Below are 21,284 nucleotides of genomic sequence, written 5' to 3' on the forward strand. Positions count from 1 at the left end.
AGCACATTACAGTTTAATAATGTTTCAGATTTTTGGATAAATTGCATGTATAACATCTCCTACACTGCAATCACAAAAATGTAGAAACTGGACAGATATTTGTTTATTTCTGCGTGTTTAGTCAGGTCACCTCCACTCAAGGCTAACTGCACTGTCTAAAAGCTTAACGACTTGGCAACTCTAACGAATATACTGCTCATATGGATTTATGCTACACTATACACTACAAAATTACCTGAATTTTTATAATAATAGGAAACAGTGTTTTCTTGATTTAACAATAAAACACTGAGATTTTAATAATCAGTTCTGGTTTTAATTCATTTAGTTTCTCTAGAATGAAATAAATATTTTTTTTATCAAATACTAGATTTTTGGTTTTTGAAAATAAGAGAACATCTCAGATCTCAGTGAACAAAGGGCAAAGATCGTCATGTCTGTTGTTTCAAAGTAAAATACCCTTGTTGTTTGTGAGTTTGTGTTACTCACCTGTAGTAGAGAAGCATGTCAGCAGGAAAGTCAGTGAAGGTCAGAGTTGAATCATCTTTCACGTAGTTGTACATGCAGGTCAGCTGCAACACAGAACGCTCTGCGTTAGATGACATCACCACTGTTCAGGCTTACTTTGTGTCTATTTCAGAGCTCTAATCTGAAGCAGTAATATTGGTCTTCATTGTGCAGCCTAAATAAGTTCTCCAGTAAACTGCTAGCCAGGTAGCGCGCTCTCAGCTGCTTCCATCTCTGAGAATATACCCCTGAGCGTGATGGCTTGCTGGCCGGGGCAAAGACAAACTATTTAGACTGCACTGTGTGGCTGGCATGGCTGACTAGAGAAGTGCAATATGGCAAAAATATAACATTGCACTATATTTCCACAATACACAATACGTGTCACCATGTTTTGTTTTTCTGAAGTTTTATAAGTTTTTGGTGAAAAATGCAGTCAGTCTGTGTTCTTGAAGTACTGACCACATCCATCATTGTGCACCACTGGTGGATACTAGTAACATTTATCATGATAATGATAACATATCACCATGTCGCATCTACGCTGCACTAAATCCAATCAAACAGACACAACTGTGATTTCCTTCTAATGAAACATGCAGTTGGTCCAAACTTTTATTACGCACTTCTATAATCTAACAACAGCTCAGCCAGTTTGCAGGTCCCTGTAGTCACTGAATAATAAGGCTTTGTTTGTAATAAGCCTGTGGTTTTAAGGGGTTAAGCACAGATCATGTACTTAACATATTCTCAGATAATCATATTGTGATGTCATTTATCACAATAACAATAAATGTCATCATACTGCCTTCCTACAGGCGAGTATGGCACATGCTTAGGTATGTAAGTGGCCTAAAACCTTGATGATATAGAATTGGATCTTCAGGATTAGCACTGTGTCCTACTCTCTGTGGTAATTCCTGAAAATCCTACTGTACCTGAGCTGAGTGAGTCAGACTGTATGTACCTGAGACTCTTTCAGGACGACCTTGTTCCTGTTAGCACGTGGTCTACAGGCTTTCACCAGCTGTGTGACTTTTGACCGTGGTAGATTCTGAACTGAACTGCAGGTGAATCCCTGTAATATCGACTCTGACAGCCTGCAGGGGGAGACACACACACATTTAACACCTACAAACCTGTATTTCTTAGTACTGAAAATATTATGTAAATGTCCAGTGTGATTGGACAATGGAAGTATTGTGCATTTTCTGCTTTGTTTGCGTTCACTCACTCTTCTGTATTGTCACTGGCGCTGGCCACTGAGCTGAACAACACCACAGCCTAGAAAAAGAAAACAAACAAAAAGACATTTAAACATTTAAAAGATTAAAAGACTTTTTTAATTGCATGTGAACCTGCTTACATCAACACTACAAAGATGCATCATGGGTGTGTTCTGTTACCTGTTCTTGTCTCCAGCTCTTCTTGTTGATGATTGTAATATTAACAGAGGTGGGAGACGACAGTAGCACTGGTGGGATGTACCCTGCCAACGCATCCGGGACATTCTCCACCACTTTAGTCTGGTCTACAGAGACAATCTGGGAGACAAGGTGGGAAAACAACTGACTGATTAAATTTTGCTTCAGGTTGAATTTTTAATAATAACATTGTGGATTTAAGTTTTACAATCTGTTTTCTTTTAATGAGTAACATGAGTAATAGCTACCAAACCATACCAAGAACTACCAAACCACATCAAGAACAATTAAACAATAAACAGAGCTACTAAACCAAACCACAAACTACTAAACCAAACCAAGAACTACCAAAAAGAAGAACTATCACACTAAACCATTCCAAAAACTGCCAAAACAAACCATAAAAAACCACCAAACAAAACCAAGAACCACCAAGCCAAAAAAAAAATTCTAACCAAAACAAGAACTAACAACTCAAAAACCATACCATAAACTACTAAATCATACCACAAAACTACCAACCTAACCCAACTAAAAACTACCAAACAAAACCAAGAACTACCAGACCAAAACAAACCAAACCAAACCAGAACTAATAAATCAAAAACTTTTAAACCATACCGAAAACTACCAAATCAATCCCGAAAACTACCAAATCAATCCCGAAAACTACCGAACCAAAAACAACCACCACCTAACCTGCTGTGCTGAAAGAGGTTACTGGAGTCAGGTGCTGCACTTTTTGGAAAGTTGCCTGTGCACTTCCTCCCTTCACCGCCCACTATAATGTTGTCAATCGAGATGACCAGGGAGTGATCGGACAATATTGCATGATATCACAAACCTATCGCCCCCTACTGTTTGAGTTTAAAACGTTGGTTCACAATGAACTGGAGAAGATGCAAATGACAGGTTGTACAACACAACATGCTCTGTCACCCCCATGGTCAATTATATATGACATTATTTCAATGTTCCAAATGATTAAATGTCAGAGAAAGACTAAAATATAGTTATAAGACAAAGTTTATCATGCTGATGACATCACTATCACCCATCCCACAAAGGGTCACTGACACTGAGCCATGGGCTTTGTAGTTTAATTGTAATTTTAATTTTTAATGTTATGTTTCTCATTAAAATATTCTGCTATTACATTGTATTTGTGCTTGCATGATTGCAAAATGACTGTTTTACAAAGGTTTCAGCTGTAAGTCATTTTTCAGGCACTTTCCCTACCGATGTGTCTCTCAATCACTGGACCTAAACATGTGTTATGCAGTGTGTGTATATGAGTATATGAGTACCTTCTGGACGTATGTTTCTTGAAGGATCACTGGTGCTGACAGAACGTTGGTGATGAATGTTGGATTCTGGGACACGGTCAGAAGCTCAGTAGATGGAATTTTGGAGATGGTTGCTGTAGGAACACCTCCGATGAGCGTTCCCAGAGTCACCAGGGAGGTAACACTGTTGATCTGTGAACCACCCAGTTACAACAGAATGTTAAAGAAATCCTCCAAACCCAATATCAAAACCAAAGTCATGAGGAATTACGGTATGGAAGCTTGAGCAGAATACACAACACACAGTTTCTTTGGCTCTGCACACTGAACTTGAAATTTGTGATGATGATGCTGTAATATGTGCAAAATGTGGTTTGGCATTGTCCTGCTGAAACGAGCAAGGACTTCCCTGAAAAACACATTGTCTGCATGGCAGTATATGTTGCTCCAAAAATTTTAAATATCATTCAGCATTAATGGTGCCTTCACAGATGTGTATGCTGATAACAAGCTGGCTAGTCTCTCTCCTCTTAAGCCAGGAGGACATAGCGCCCATGATTTCCAAAAAAAAATCTGATTTTATTCCGTCGGATCCATGGACACTTTTCCACTTTGCCTTAAGCTCAGGCCCAGAGAAGGTGGTGGTGTTTCTGGATCCTGTTTGTGTATGGCTTCTTCTTTGCATGGTTTTAACTTGCATTTGTGGATGCAGCGACAAACTGTGTTCACAGACACAGTTTTTAAGGAGTGTTCCTGAGTTCATGCAGTGATATACACTACATAATCATGTCTGCCTTTAACACAGTGCTTGAATTGAATTGTTGCACTATTTGCCCATGCAATCTCTCACAGAGTGGTGAACCCCTCTTTATCTTTCCCTCTGAAAGACTCAGCCTCTCTGGGATGCTCTTTTATACCCAATCATGTTACTGACCTGTCGCCAATTAACCTAATTAGTCATGGAATGTTCAACCAGGCGCGTTTTCTAACATCACACAAGTTTAACATCACACCAGTCTTTTCTTTCCTCTGTCCCAACATTTGTGAAAAACGTGTACCATCAGCAAAATCAAAAAGGCATATATGTCTCAATTATCTCTTAGTTCCAATGTTTGAAATGCTGTCATTGTACTAGTTTCAATTAAATATATGGTTTAAATGGTTTCTACCTCATTACATTCTGTTATTATTTCAGTTTTGCACAGCATCCCAACTTTTTTGGAAACTGGGTTGTACAAACATTATACACTAAAGTTATGTGTTTTCCTTGTACTACCTTAATCTGTGTGCAACATAGAAGAATGGGTACCCTAAAACAAGTGTGTGTGGTAAAGTTAACCTTGTCTTGCTCATAGAGTGTATTGCATAGTATAAAATTAATGAAAAGTCTTTATTATTGAGTGCTCTAAATGAGAGCACTGCACTGGCCCTGGTTCCAGGATTATAATGAAGCATTACGGCAGTGTGTAGTGTCTAGTGTGTAATGAACACTCACAGTGAAGCCAGCGTTAGTGATGCTCTGGATGATGTTGTTGACCTGACCCTGGTTCCAGCCTGTGATGACGCTGAGTACTGGCAGGGTACTGTTAATGACACTGGGGGTAGCACCGCTTATCTGGCCCTCAGTCAGACCAATGCTCTCGTTCCCGAGTGACTTGATGGTTTCCGTGGACAAAGTGGGGAAGTTTGCCACAAGAGCCGCAGTAATCTGAGTGAAGAGGAGGATTATGGGTAACTCACACTATTACTGAATGACTGATTATGGAACACAAATGGTGAGAAAATTAGCTTAACTGATCGATTTACCTCTGGACTAATTTGTTGGCAGGATTTCTTGAGGCTGTCCAGGATTGTCTGACTGTCTGTAGCTTTCAGAGACACAAATGCAGAACCAGGAGCTCCACACAGGAGGACACCTGGCAAACTACACACAAACATAAACAGGTAAACGACTGAACAAGTAGATAAACAGATAATATGTGTGGCAATAAACATGAGAGAATCGAAGGACAGGTTCTGTGTTTATAAGTGGTTAGCAAAATGTTTGTTGTATATTATGGATCCTGAGGGGACTGAGGTTAGGATTCTGGATGTATAACTGTAGTATTTAGTGTGTAGTGTGGTACCTGAGGGGACTGAGGTTAGGATTCTGGATGTATAGCTGTAGTATTTAGTGTGTAGTGTGGTACCTGAGGGGACTGAGGTTAGGATTCTGGATGTATAGCTGTAGTATTTAGTGTGTAGTGTGGTACCTGAGGGGACTGAGGTTAGGATTCTGGATGTATAACTGTAGTATTTAGTGTGTAGTGTGGTACCTGAGGGGACTGAGGTTAGGATTCTGGATGTATAGCTGTAGTTATTTAGTGTGTAGTGTGGTACCTGAGGGGACTGAGGTTAGGATTCTGGATGTATAACTGTAGTATTTAGTGTGTAGTGTGGTACCTGAGGGGACTGAGGTTAGGATTCTGGATGTATAGCTGTAGTATTTAGTGTGTAGTGTGGTACCTGAGGGGACTGAGGTTAGGATTCTGGATGTATAGCTGTAGTATTTAGTGTGTAGTGTGGTACCTGAGGGGACTGAAGTTAGGATTCTGGATGTATAGCTGTAGTATTTAGTGTGTAGTGTGGTACCTGAGGGGACTGAGGTTAGGATTCTGGATGTATAGCTGTAGTATTTAGCGTGTAGTGTGGTACCTGAGGGGACTGAAGTTAGGATTCTGGATGTATAGCTGTAGTATTTAGTGTGTAGTGTGGTACCTGAGGGGACTGAGGTTAGGATTCTGGATGTATAACTGTAGTATTTAGTGTGTAGTGTGGTACCTGAGGGGACTGAAGTTAGGATTCTGGATGTATAGCTGTAGTATTTAGTGTGTAGTGTGGTACCTGAGGGGACTGAGGTTAGGATTCTGGATGTATAACTGTAGTATTTAGTGTGTAGTGTGGTACCTGAGGGGACTGAAGTTAGGATTCTGGATGTATAGCTGTAGTATTTAGTGTGTAGTGTGGTACCTGAGGGGGTTGTAGTTAGGATTCTGGATGTATAACTGTAGTATTTAGTGTGTAGTGTGGTACCTGAGGGGACTGAGGTTAGGATTCTGGATGTATAGCTGTAGTATTTAGCGTGTAGTGTGGTACCTGAGGGGACTGAGGTTAGGATTCTGGATGTATAGCTGTAGTATTTAGTGTGTAGTGTGGTACCTGAGGGGGTTGTAGTTAGGATTCTGGATGTATAACTGTAGTATTTAGTGTGTAGTGTGGTACCTGAGGGGACTGAGGTTAGGATTCTGGATGTATAGCTGTAGTATTTAGTGTGTAGTGTGGTACCTGAGGGGACTGAGGTTAGGATTCTGGATGTATAGCTGTAGTATTTAGTGTGTAGTGTGGTACCTGAGGGGACTGAAGTTAGGATTCTGGATGTATAGCTGTAGTATTTAGTGTGTAGTGTGGTACCTGAGGGGACTGAAGTTAGGATTCTGGATGTATAGCTGTAGTATTTAGTGTGTAGTGTGGTACCTGAGGGGACTGAGGTTAGGATTCTGGATGTATAGCTGTGAGCTGTAGTATGTGGTGACGTTGGATGAAATCCCTGAGTTGTTAAACAGTCGAATATTCTCTGAGTTTTCCAGGAACACACCGATCTACAGAACACAGTCAGACTCAGTAATTAGCAATAGAGAATACAGATATGATGAGGCACTTTCCGACACAAGTGTTTAACTGGGTGCATGTAGATGGACCTTAATTGGAGCAGTGGCATGCCGGTGGTGTGGGATGGCAAGCAGCAGTAAAAATGTTCATAACAAAATATTGCCAGTAGTTTGAGTGAGGCATTAGTAGTGGGAGACACATCAGTTACAATTTCTCTTAATTAATAAGTTTTACCAGTTTGGGAAAAAGGAGACAGATGATACGATGTACATGCAGTATAAATCACTCTATTGTTATTCCCTGTAGCTGAATGTCAGTCAGGGATGTTTCAGTAGGACCTCAACTGCTGCGTAGTCACTGACACTTAAAGTTAGTCCAGGATGTTTTTTTACATAATGAATAGTGGTGCTTGAGTGGTTCAAATGCAGTGGTCACTTTGATGAAAGAAGTGTGTTTTTGAAAACGTTTATTTTGAAGCAGATTTGTGGAGAGGGAGTTGTTGAGGCCTTGAGCTGTAATCAGGCTCAGCGTGCTGACTGGGCTCTAGTTAGGGCTGAACAAATTGGGGGACATATCTAATTGCGATTCTTCTGACCAATATTACAACCTCGATTTATATTGTGATTATTGTCTATTTAATAACATTCAGACCTGTTTTTTTTTTACAAGACGAGAATATTCACTTTTTCTGGCTTGAGGCCTGACCCAGTGTATCAGACAGCCAATAATGACTGTAGTATTGACTGAACTACAGCAGTCCTATGCAGCTGTACATGATGCACAAATTACTATTACCACCATTTTTGCTGAGGCAGAGATGCTGCTGTATACATTGCTTAATTCAGTTTTTCATATTTTACATGCCATTCATTTAAGCTTAGTTTTTGCATAGTTTTTGCCATAAAAAATAAACAGTTGAATGGTGTAAATATCAGGATGTATAGGCTTATTAGGTTGGATAGAGTTAGTATCCGTATTGGTGAATGCTTGAAGATCAGGTATTGGCATAAGTGTGCAACTATGTCTGTGTGTTACCTGGCTGCTTGATACGAAGGACTGGAGGTCAGTGAGGGAGATGAAGGTGATGAAGAATCCAATGTTGTTGGCAAACCAGGCAGTGGAGTTCAGAAGGGGGTTGGAGGAGTTATAGCAGCGGGGAGTCCCACCTGGAAGATACCACAAAAATACACATATAGACACATACATGAACGTAAACATGCGCAAAATAAAACATACAGTAATGTAGCTGTGCTTACCACTGCTGTTCAGATAAGCCTTTATAGAGCTGTACACAACAGCTGGAGTGAAATCAGTGGCTGAGAAATTATAGTTGTTCCCCAGGATTGAAACCCTGCTCACAAAATACAATGATGAGTAATTTCACCGAACTATTTTACAGAAAAAAAATGTTTTTTTTTTGTTTTTACTTGACAAAATTTGCCCAGACAAACAATGCTACACCAAACAAAGACTCACAGTTTCCTGTATGACAGGCAGGAGGCGCTGCTAAGCTGGGTGGGGCTGATGAGCTGAGAGCTGAGGAAGGGCAGGTACTGAGCCAGCCTGACATTAAACCACTGAGCCACCTCATCCTGAGACGAGGCGCTGAGAGCACGAGACCAAACGCACCCCAACGTCTGTCTGCCCACAGCTGCAGATCCAACTGGCTGCTGCACAGAGAAACAGAGCGAGGAAAAAGAGAGAAAGACAGAAAAGAGAGGTTTACATATGGATCACTGCATTAAATAACTCTCAGAGACTTCCCAGTAAGAACCAGCAGAAATGAGTGAATGAAAAAGGACACAGCTGTACCGTCTGCAGGTACTGGTTGGTGCTGTTGTAGTTGTTGAGGAGTGTGCAGAGATCTGACCCATTCCTGACTGTGTTCGGCCCATTCAGAAACTCATACAGTTCTCTTGGAGAGATGGAGCCCAACAGCTACAGACAAGAGAGGAGAGCAACTCAGTCAACTCAGTCTCACCATCACTGACAGTTCTCATGGCCACATTAGTAACAGTATTATGAATGACTCATTTGCTGCACTACTGACCAGCAGTATGACTGAATGGCCCATTATTTCATTGTTTTATTGATTACCCACTTTACAGAACTACTGGCAGACTGTATTACTGACTTTATTATATTAGTAACTAGAAGTTTTACTGATTCTTTGGCTATATTAGTGACGGACTCACAGTCTAAAGTACATTGAAGTAAAGCTTAATGTGGCCAAATTCTCTATCTTTCTTCCAAGCTGTCAATACTTACTACCTCCTAACTAATGACAGAAGCTCTGATAAATCAAACATTACTCAGTGCTGCCCTCTAAAGGTGGTTGTGCATCTGTTAGAAGAAGTTAGAACTTTTCCTTTCTTATTTACATGTATTTCCACCAACCTAACTGATAAGAGCTCAGTCCACTGCCATTCATTTTGTTTTGAAATGTAAACATTTTGAAAGCTAACAACTGTGAGAGTCCAAAATAATTGCAACCAGGCGATTACGTAATAACTGTGACAGGCCTGCTCATCAGCTCTACTAGCGAACACCTAGATGTAAGTACCTCTTGCTGTCGGCTGGCTGGGATGATTGACAAAAAGGTACTCAGGTCAGGAAATCCAAAACTGAGGAAGGAGCTCTTGAGGAAGGCATAGAAGCTCCCACCGCTGTAGCAACCCAGACCATTTGGCCCTGTGGAGCATAAAACAGCCACAAAACAATCAAAACACTGTGTATTTAAATTTTTTAATTTGCACTCTGTGAGCATGAGAGTGTGCATGTTATACCAGTGAGGAGCTGCTGGATGTTGCTGAAGATCTGGGTCTGTGTGTCGCTGTTGAAAGATGATCTCAGAGAGTCCAAACTGCTCACTCTGTTACAGCACAGGAAGAAGTTCATCACAGTCATGCTACACAATGCTAAACACCTGAGCTCTAAACAATCAGTGGAAATGAAACACTGCAGTTATGCCTGCTCCATGAATTTCTTACGCTGTCTGGATGAGGTTGCAGCTCCTTCCTTTTATGATGTTGAAGTATGGTGTTACATCTGCAGAGGAGAGGCTGGAGAGGAGGGGCCTGAGCCGAACATTCACCCACTGCAGCACTTCTGAATCAGGCAGTGCTGCAGAGGACAGTCCACCTCTCACCAGAGCAGCCTGGAGGAAAGCTTCCTTCACCGCAGTGGAGTACAGTGACGCATTCCGCTGTGATAAAGACATTTTACCAAACATACAAAGAGACGAGGTTAGAGACACAAACACAACATACAAGACAGCATCAGCTAAAGCACAGTCTACACCACCTGGCCAGCTTATTTGGTACACCTACACTAAAGTCTTTGAACACCCAGGGTTCACATTATATGTGCTTGCTGAACATCTCATTCCAAAACCATGGGCATTGATATTACGTTTGTCCCTCTTTGCTGCAGTAACAGCCTCTGTTCTTCTGGGAAGGCTTTATATGAGATGTTGCAACATTGCTGTGGGGATTCACTTCCATTCAGCCACAAGAGCACTAGTGCGATCAGGTACTAGCTAATTGTTGGTAATAAGGCCTGACTCACAGTCAGCATTCCAGTTCATCCCAAAGGTCCTGGATGAAGGTGAGGTCAAGGCTCTGTGCAGGCCAGTCAAGTTATTCCACACCAAACTCACCAAACCATGTCTTTATGGAGCTCACTTTGTGAAAGGGGGGCACTGTCCTGCTGGAAACAGCCTTCCCCGACCGCTGCCACAACACTGGAGACAAACTCTGAAATATAATTGTATGCTGTAGCATAAAGAAACCCAATCCATGAAGATCGGTGCTTGTGCTAAAGTAGTGAGTGTTCTGACCAAGGATAGACCGTTACACAATCTGTGCTTTAGAATGACAGAGTCTCTTGGGCATGGATTATATAAGGTGCTGGAAATGTCTTGCAGGAATGGTGTACCTTGTGGGAATTACTATATTGTGCAGTTGCTGCAAATAAGACACTGTTTTCCTGTACACCTCTTTCCACCTCATCCCAAAAATGCCTGGGGACTGTGCAGGCTACCAAAGCAATGAAAACTTGCTGCTATGTTCCTGGAACCATAAGGTGAGGATACAGGCCTTGTAATGTGGCATATTATCATGCTGGAAGTGTCGTGGCATGTTGTTAGACTAGATAAACTGTAGTCCATAAAGCAAAGATGTTCTTCATTCTTCATTAGGTCCCTTAATGTGTACCAGGAAAACATTCCACCATCATTCCCTACCACTGGCCTCAAGCACAGTGACTGCATGGACTCCTATTGCTCCTGATTCCTCCATTTGCATGATGAAAAAGGACCCTGCATTTGAATATCCAGGCAACTTCTGGCCACTCCTCAGCAGTCCATTTGTCATACTCCTGTGACTACAGGAGAAGGCTTTCTCAAAGTTCACTGAAAACATTTGGACCCCACATGGTTTCGGCTGCTGGAGCCCATTTTAGACATAGTGGTACGTTCTGAGTAGGCTTTGCGCTGTCTAATAATAATTAGCATGATATTTTCTAGTAAAATTCCAGGCCTCATTCAGAGGTGACATGATATATATATATACCACTACATGAATTCTGATGGTATTTGCTCGGTTGTGGCTCATTTCTTTACATATAATCATCGCTATGAATTTTTGGAAAAACACATGGAAAGGCACAGAAAAGTGCATGGAAAGCCCAGGACGAAGCTGTTTTGTGAGATGCTAGAACCTCTACACCAAGTTTCAGTGCATGAATTAACCACAAGATCCTGATGTATCAATAAGTGAGTGTCTGCATATCGAGAGAGCTATGAACGTGTGATCTAACACAGAGTAGTGATAAGTACCTGGATGCTAGAAGTGAGGTTGTCAAAGAAGGAGGTGAATTGGTTCGGGCTGACAGCCGCCATCACAGTGTTTACATCCTGAGGACCAGTAAGTCGAGTGGGGACAGAGCAAAGTTCTGCCAACTGGGATGAAGTTAGAACCCCTGCTGCATTTACCTAAGAGAGAGACAGTATGTGTGAGAGGAGAGAGAACCAGTTATAGTGTTTATGAGAAAGAGATAAAAGTAAGGGAAGTGTGGGAAGGAATGAGTAGCTGGTCACCAGTAAAATCAGCTTGTGTTTTGCTGTGGACGCTGGTTGGCCGGTCAAACAGCATGACCATGCCGTGGTAAAAAGGTAAACCAGAACCAGACCAGCACTAGACCAGCATAAACCAGCACAGACCATCTTAGACAAGCATGAAATGCTTGCTGTTCTGTGCTGGGCTTTTCAGCAGGGTTACGATTACTATGGAGGTTCCAGCTGTGCCCCAAGAAGGTGGCCTTATGGATGCACCACTGTATAGTAAATGCACACATTAGAATGTTGTGTAACTCACTCCATTGAAGTCACTCTTCAGGCTGATGAAATCAGAAAATGAAGCAGAACTCCTGAATTGGCCAAAATTCTTCACCAGCCAGTCTGTATCGTTGCTCCCTGGCAGCACACAGGACTGACCTGAAACACCAGAGTTTACACATACAAACATTACACTGAGTCAGTTACTGCTGCCATGATCACAGTGCAGAAGGGAACCTAATCAGAACAGAATCTTTTTTGTTTTATTCCACTGAACAAGTAACTATTGTTTCACAAACTACGAATAGAAACGTTAAGTCCTTCTTTACATGCCATTCTTTTTAATTACCTTTGAGGAAGGGTTTGATGAAATTACTGATGACGGACAATTTTTGCTGATCTTTCATGGTCGGTTCTTGTGAACTCAATGCGTTTACCCTAGGTTGGATAAAAAGAGATCAGATGTTGTGAAAGATTGTTTGCTTTTTCTTTATAAGTTTCATGCTATAAATACCATCTCTAATGTTCTACATTTCCACTGTGCATACTTACACAACTTGGTAGGTGTCACAGCTGAAGTCCTTGGAACTGAGAACAGAGAGGAAGTCTGCAGACACTGATGATAAAAATGGTCTGAGCCTATTCTGGAACCACTGGGTGATGAAAACAGCATCCCGAGACTGTGCAGAACTGAAGTTCTTGACTATCACGTCTCCGATGGCATTAAGAAAAGATGGGTCAGGCAGAGAGATGCTGGGGGTCTATAAGAGACAGTGGATATTTCAATGTACAATTCAGACCAAATGTTTAGTTTTATTGCAACACAAGTGAACATCCCATACCAAGCTGGAGTACTTATCCAGAGCTGCCGGGAGAGGTGCTGCAAACTTCTGGAGGAAAAGCATCCAAATTTCTTTAGAGTAGATCACACTGCTTGGCAGTTTGCATGTCAGTAGTGTGACGAGATCATCAGAGGACAAAGCAGCAACCTTAGGAGACTAGAACATACAAGCAAAGACAGAAAGAGAGAGAAGGCTGTCTAAGAAGTTCATTGCCATGAATTGATATTTTTTTATTTGCTTTGTTGAAAAACTCACGGATGAACAGGCATATTCAGAGATGTTGAAGTTGCAGAGAACAGCAGATGCACTTCCAGACGAGAGCTGATTCTCAAGTGTATAACTGTGATGAAAAAAATATATAATATTAATCTTTTTCTGGAATATTGTCTTACTTTTAATTTCAACAACCATAACTTACCTATTTACACCTTTACAAATGATCTGTGGTGCTATGATAGTGGTAGTAGTGATGGTGATACTGGTGCTACTGGCAGAGGAGGTGATTCCAGCAGTGGTGGTGATGATGGTACTTGCACCAGTGCTGAAAGTAGGGCTGGTAGTGGCACTAGTGGCTGCTGTGGCACCGTTAGTGCTGATGGTGGTAATTCCAGTTGTGATATTGGCCCTGGTAGGTGCATCAGTGGGAGCAGACGTATTTTTGCCTGGTAGTGTAGTGTTGAGAGCCCCATTTGTGGTGCTGAGACTGGTCTTGTCACTAGTGCTGGTGTTGACACTGGGAGTGGGTGTAACAGTTGTGTTAAGGCTTGCAGTGGTGGCACTGATGGTGGTGTTGTCGACATGGCCAGTTGAGGTATTGACAGTGGCAGTGCTGACACTAGCAATGGTAATGGTGGTGTTGACACTTGGAGTGGGTGTAACAGTGGTGTTGAGGATTGCAGTGGTGGCACTGATGGTGGTGTTGTCGACATGGCCAGTTGTGATATTGACAGTGGCAGTGCTGACACTAGCAATGGTAATGGTGGTGTTGACACTGGGAGTGGGTGTAGCAGTGGTGTTGAGGATTGCAGTGATGGCACTGATTGTGGAGTTGTCGACATGGCCAGTTGAGGCATTGACAGTGGCAGTGCTGACACTAGCAATGGTAATGGTGGTGTTGACACTTGGAGTGGGTGTAACAGTGGTGTTGAGGATTGCAGTGGTGGCACTGATGGTGGTGTTGTCGACATGGCCAGTTGTGATATTGACAGTGGCAGTGCTGACACTAGCAATGGTAATGGTGGTGTTGACACTGGGAGTGGGTGTAGCAGTGGTGTTGAGGATTGCAGTGGTGGCACTGATTGTGGAGTTGTCGACATGGCCAGTTGAGGCATTGACAGTGGCAGTGCTGACACTAGCAAAGGTGATGGTGGTGTTGACGCTTGGGGTGGGTATGACAGTGGTGTTGAGGCTTGCAGTGGTGGCACTGATGGTGGTGTTATCGACATGGCCAGTTGTGGTATTGACATTGGCAGTACTGACACTACCAATGGTAATGGTGGTGTTGACACTGGGAGTGGGTGTAGCAGTGGTGTTGAGGCTTGCAGTGGTGGCACTGATGGTGGTGTTATCGACATGGCCAGTTGTGGTGTTAACAGTAGCAGTACTGACACTAGCAATGGTAATGGTAGTGTTGACACTGGGAGTGGGTGTAACAGTGGTGTTGTGGCTTGCAGTGGTGGCACTGGTGGTTGTGTTGTCGATATTGCCAGTTGTGGTGTTAACAGTAGCAGTGCTGACACTAGCAATGGTCATGGTGGTGTTGGCACTAGCAGTGGGTGTGACAGTGGTGTTGAGGATTGCTGTGGTGGCACTGATGGTGGTGTTGTCAACATGGCTAGTTGTGGTATTGACAGTGGCAGTGCTGACACTAGCAAAGGTGCTGGAGGTACTGGAAGTAGGAGTAGGACTGGCAGTGGTGTTGAGACTTGCAGTGGTGGCACTGACACTGGTGTTGTTGATAGTTGTGATGGTGGTGTAGTCACTGACCGTGTTAGTAACAGTGCTGTTGATACTGGCAGTGGTTGTAGCACTGGTGATGGTACTGAACGTACTGTTGTTGATGGTGGCAACAGTGCTGGCAGTTGTGTTGAAATTCCCATTGTTGGTAGTGACAGTACCAAGCGTTGTGAAAGTTGTATTGTCACTAGTGGTGGTTGTAGCACTAGTCATGGTAATGCTAGTTATGTTTACACTAGGAGACGTAGAGTAAACTGCAGCAGTTGTGGTAGCACTGGCACTCACATTAGAGTTGTTGGAAGTAGTGGTGCTGGTACTTGCAGTGGCACTGGAACTTTCAGGGTTAGTGATGCTATTACTGGTATAGATGTTGACAGGTATGTTTGTAGGTATGGGTGTAGTGATGGTGTCAGCTCTACCCCCTAGCAGGCCAACGTCCAGGGTGTTTAAATCAGACTGCTTCTGGTTAGCCACCCAGGTCTGGATCACAGAAGCGTTCTCAAACTGCTTCAGATCAGGAACATTCACCCCTAGTAAATCACGCACTGTACTGACGCTCAGGTTCTGAAACACACACACACACAAACATATTTTTGTTTCACTTTTCAGTATATCTTGTTTTCATTCTTTATTTCATTCTGATTAACACCCAAATTCTACTGCATCCTTTTGTTGTTACGCACCATAACAACAGCAGGGTTCAGAGTAATGAAGGTGTTGATGTCCATGCTGATGTTCAGAGCAGAAAGAGCTTGTATATCTTGAAGAGGAGCTCCACCTGCACAAACATACACATAAACAAATCAGTTAATTAAATATACTGTGTTTCCAAGCTGGGAGAGCAACTCAAACACCTAAAGTTGAGGAGTTCACCGAGTTTAGGAGCCACATGAGTAAACAATCTTCCAACTGAGCTGTAAGTCATTTTAGATGTTAGTTTGCACTGTTTTTCATGTTGCCTCTGTGTTACATGAACGATACAGCAGTGTGACTTCTACAGCTCGCACATACTGGTCATTCACACGTACACATTTGTTCTACTGACTTTTTCCGTTTTCCGAATGTATGAACAAGTCAAATCAGTCACTATGATTGAACATGAGCACAGTACATTTGTTTACCCTCAACAGCTTTCTGACTTGATTGCAAAATGTTTCAAGCCTGGTAGATGTATCAGGAAATCTGTACGCAAGATGATATGTTTAACTAGTTTTTAGTTTGATCTGGGACGCACTGCTGATCTGCTTACACAGACCGTATGAAAGCTCTGATCTATTAACATGAGCACTGAAATGAAAAGCAACGCGGTCCATATCGGTCAGGCCTCACAGAGGTCGCGTGTGTGAAACAAGCCTGGCTCTGCGGAGTGAAGTGGTCTGGATTGGCTATAACACTTCAGCAGATCAGTAAGACATGTCCATTAAGAGCTTTAAATGTTATAAGCGAGACTGTGTAGTTGGAAGCGGCACTCAAATCCAGCAGAACCGAAAGACAGACATTTCTGCAATCGGAGTCAAAGAAGTACATTATTAACCACTTTGTTCAGTGCTGACTCTGTACAGAAGGCCCTGTGGAATGCAGTGTTTGCCACATGTATATGCCCCATGGTATATGAATACCCGCCAAAGTATATTACGAATGTTTGATTAGTATCAAGAAATATTTTAACAAGAAGCCGTGTGAGGAGGAGGAGAGGTGCAAATTCACAGAGAAATGCTTTGGGGTCATTAATTTTGCTTAAACCTTACTGAGAGGCAGTCAGAAGAAATGGCTATGTCTTAGAGAAACGTGTTCTGGCATGTGTTTCACCCCTTTTGCCAGCAATTATGGTTACTTTTGTCAGTCACAAACCCCTTCAGCTCACTAGTAGTCTCCTGAAAGGGGATCTAAAAACAGGTTTAGTGCGACGTGCCGAAGCAAAAAGGCTCAGAAAAGTATCTAAATTGTCATCTTTTACAGTATTGATAAAAATGGTCAGTTAAAACTGAGCCAGACAGCAGGTCAGACTATCTGTTTTTGTATATATTTACATGACAGTATATTGTTGCTTAAAGATGATAAAGAAATAAAATAGGCATGTAAATAAAACGGTCAGTATTATTAATGTAACTGACACACATCTTGTGAATGGAAGAACTGTGTGCATTTCTAATAGCTGAGTGGACTGATAAATCAATGTGATCAGTTATTAATCTCAGCGTTACTGAGCTCTGCTAAAGCCTGAGTAGACTGATAAATCAATGTGATCAGTTATTAATCTCAGCGTTACTGAGCTCTGCTAAAGCCTGAGTAGACTGATAAATCAATGTGATCAGTTATTAATCTCAGTGTTACTGAGCTCTGCTAAAGCCTGAGTAGACTGATAAATCAATGTGATCAGTTATTAATCTCAGCGTTACTGAGCTCTGCTAAAGCCTGAGTAGACTGATAAATCAATGTGATCAGTTATTAATCTCAGTGTTACTGAGCTCTGCTAAAGCCTGAGTAGACTGATCAATCAATGTGATCGGTTATTAATCTCAGTGTTACTGAGCTCTGCTAAAGCCTGAGTAGACTGATAAATCAATGTGATCAGTTATTAATCTCAGCGTTACTGAGCTCTGCTAAAGCCTGAGTAGACTGATAAATCAATGTGATCGGTTATTAATCTCAGCGTTACTGAGCTCTGCTAAAGCCTGAGTAGACTGATAAATCAATGTGATCAGTTATTAATCTCAGTGTTACTGAGCTCTGGTAAAGCCTGAGTAGACTGATAAATCAATGTGATCGGTTATTAATCTCAGCGTTACTGAGCTCTGCTAAAGCCTGAGTAGACTGATAAATCAATGTGATGATCAGTTATTGATCTCAGTGTTACTGAGCTCTGCTAAAGCCTGAGTAGACTGATAAATCAATGTGATCAGTTATTAATCTCAGCGTTACTGAGCTCTGCTAAAGCCTGAGTAGACTGATAAATCAATGAGATGAGCCAGTTGTTTATATCAGTATTACTGAGCTCTTTTGAGGGATGATTAAACTCCTGCTAGGATGACTAAGGGAGCAGCAGTGAACTCAACCAGGTGGTGAAGAGAAAACAATGTTGAGAATTTCTGAACTTAGTTTAAATGCTAAATTAATTTTTCATGACACACATAAACAGAAGAATTACAGGAAGAAAACCTCCAACAAGTACCAGCGAAGGACAGCATGAAAGAAAAAAAAAATCCAATGTGCTTTATCAATACGTATTCTAAATGTATTCTAAATGTATCCCGAATATGTTACTTTTTATACATTTAGGACGGTGTATTCAGGATTCAGCCCAACCCTGACTAGCTACAGCCACAGTAGATTAAATATTAAGCTTATGATCCATTGCGATTACCTGTCACATCTGCTCAAAGTCACATTTTGCATTGCACTTCCTTTATGTACCTCTTGCCCTCAGTGTACACAAAAACGAGCAAACGAGGCTTGGCTACAGCAATTCCAGCAGCCCAGAACTGCTGGAATGGCTGGAATCTAAACTCTAGAGCAGCAGCAGCATTTCTCCAGCAGCACCGCCAGGCAGCCTTGGTGTTTACTGTGTGTACTTTACCCAGGTAAGTGTTGATGAGTTGGTAGTATGCTGCGGGGTCGCTGAGCTGAGTGCTGAGTGAGGAGTTGGCGATGCTGTACAGAACTGATTTCTGATCAACAGAGCACGAGGATATATTGAAAGGAGACGCACTCCTGCACAGAGAAGAAGAAAGAAGGTTGAATGTGTAGTTCACCTATACAACATAGAACAGACCACACATGATACACAACTTACGAAGCCTAATTTAGGTGCAGGTCTGTACTTACATACCTGTCTGCTCGTGTGCATGTTCGCTTGTGTACTTACCTCAGGCTGTCAGCAGTGATGGTTTTGAGGACGCTGACATCCAAAGAACAGAGGTTGGAGCCGATTGCGTTTATCTCAGCAGTTCCCAGAGTGTTTCCAGCCACACTGAGATACCTCATAATCACAGCTTTACTCTACAACACACAAACATCACCATTCAACATCAACATTCATTTTTAAGGGTGAAACTGATTTCTGAGTTGACAGTGTGATAGTGCTGGTTATTTGTGAACTTCTGTGCTCAAACAATGCGATTGCATACGATGCCATATTTAATCGAATGTCCGTTCTACTGTATCACAATGTCGCAAGGCGTTTTTACACCACTTTTCAGTTTTAATACAAATCTGCACAAAAAAAAAAAAACAGTGCATCTGAGAAACGTAACCATGTTTAGCCAGCATCTCTATGTTACTGGCTCCACTTAGTGGATGTCTGTGAAATCACAGGCAGCAGTGGTATAATCATCAGCTGGTACCTGTAGTAATGTTTTAGCCCACACTGCAACACCAAAAATACAGTACATCCCACACAGATACTCTTAGACGTGCTACCTGCTCTGAGGTCCAGTCTCCATTATCTGAGTTCATCAGAGAGGACAGTGTGTCGATTGTGGTGATGTTCCAGTTGTTGATCTCAGTAATATTGGCCACTCGAGATGTGGAGCCCAGCAGCTGCACCACACTTTGTGGAAGGCCTGATGGGTAGAGCTGTAACAACACAGAAACACAGACCGTCACCATAACACAACTTTTTCTTCCTTCTTTCCATCCTTTATGTCTTTGTTTTTCTTCTTATCTTCTTCACGTCCTTTTTTCTTACTGCCCTCTTTTCTTTCTGTATGGCTTCATCTTCTTGCATTTTTTTTTCTTTCTGTCATCTTTTATTAAATTCAGTCTGGACTGAGATTTATCTCTCTGACATATTTTATGCTGATATTTCGTTCGCCTTGCAAATACTGTGTGTCTCTTAGTAAATGCAAATCTACTTCTTTTTTATTTCATCTTTATATTTAAAAACAGTTAAGAAAAGCTACAAATGTGCCCCTTTCTCCTGGGAAAGTGAATGTAGTGTGCCTTTAAAACTCGTTTGAGGAACATAGTTGTGCTTTAAGGAAGGTTTTGTACTTTTAAAGACAATCTTAGGTCTGTCTTGCTCTTCTAGGTGGACAATACACACGTACAAAGTATGTCCTGTGAATAACTTTACAATGGCCGAGTTTCCATTCAAACGTTTTGCAAATGTTATGCGCATTTACACGGCAGAAAAAAGCGAATAGCGTCGTGTTTCTGTCCACTACAGTTATGTGAAGAAACTTTAGATGATGTAGGCTACCATGATTAGGGGCATCGAAACAAGCAAGATTGAGAGATTTAACTCGGTTTTTGCTCTAAGCAGAATCATCTTTACAGCTGTTTTCCATCATCCTTTTCCGCATTTTGGCTTTACCGATATTCTAACTTTTCCACCTCATTCTAGCATAAAACTTTTTGGGTTGAATTTTTTTTTACCATTCAAAAAGGCAAATTTACAACACTGTAAAATAATCATTTTTACTTGTAAAAGTTAACTGGTTGTTTTAATTTTAAAGTTCACTGTAAAGCCGTTTAGTATGTGAACAGAACTATGTTCATTCCACTGTGTTAACTCACTCTTTCAAGTACAACAACATTAAAATTTAAAGCAGTCACGTTACTTACTTTCGGTTAAAACTCCAAATTAGTTTTTACAGTTTACATAAAAAAGCACTCATTTGAAAACCAGCCCACCTCGAGCCTGATGTTGTGCGTAAAAAACTTTGTAGGGCCCGGGGGACTCGGGCCGGGCTTTTCAGAAGAACTATAGATAAAATTTTAGCAGGACATTTGAAGAGAGAGAGGAAAAGTGCGGAGGACTTAAAGAATGGCATTATTAGGGAAAGATCTCTGAACAGCTTCTGTACAAGCAGCGGTTTTACTCCTCTCTTTGTTTTTATTCTGTTCTTAAGACACATCAATAAACATTCAGAGATCACTGCACATTTTGTTGCTGTGTAAATCCTCACATCAAATAAAAAAGTAGCAACTGCACTTTTTACAGGCTCACTGTACAAATTCTGGAGGAAGATGTTCCAAAACAATTCTACAATTAACTGCTGACCTGGTTTAATTTGTTCAGAATGACCCTCTGGAAGCTGGGGTCCACCACTTTTTCAGTGATGGCTGCCAGGTTGTCGTTCAGGACAGAGTTGTCCAGACACAAATCAAACTGGGTGGAGTCGTAGTCAAAAGGGAACGCCTCATCTGCGATCGTCACCGCTGTGATGTTGCCGATGGTACAGTCTGATGAACCTACAAAGACACAAGGGTTCACTAGCAGAGCTGATGCACATTCAGTAGAGATGGCATGATATCACATTTTCCTTTCTGACATCAACGTTGA

General features: G+C 41.8%; 1 protein-coding gene across 1 annotated transcript in view; it reads right to left on the reverse strand.

The window, feature by feature from the left end:
- Window positions 1–21,284, reverse strand: part of LOC118798378 — a 52,944-nt gene that overhangs the window by 13,750 nt on the left and 17,910 nt on the right. The window contains exons 27-30 of the mRNA XM_036557810.1: window positions 1,914–2,051; window positions 1,742–1,791; window positions 1,475–1,607; window positions 490–572 (exon numbers count right to left, since the gene is read on the reverse strand). Of these exons, the coding sequence (XP_036413703.1) occupies window positions 490–572; window positions 1,475–1,607; window positions 1,742–1,791; window positions 1,914–2,051 (404 nt within the window). The remainder of the gene's footprint in view (window positions 1–489; window positions 573–1,474; window positions 1,608–1,741; window positions 1,792–1,913; window positions 2,052–21,284) is intronic.

This window comes from Colossoma macropomum, unplaced genomic scaffold, assembly GCF_904425465.1.
Source record: "Colossoma macropomum unplaced genomic scaffold, Colossoma_macropomum, whole genome shotgun sequence".
Taxonomy (NCBI): domain Eukaryota; kingdom Metazoa; phylum Chordata; class Actinopteri; order Characiformes; family Serrasalmidae; genus Colossoma; species Colossoma macropomum.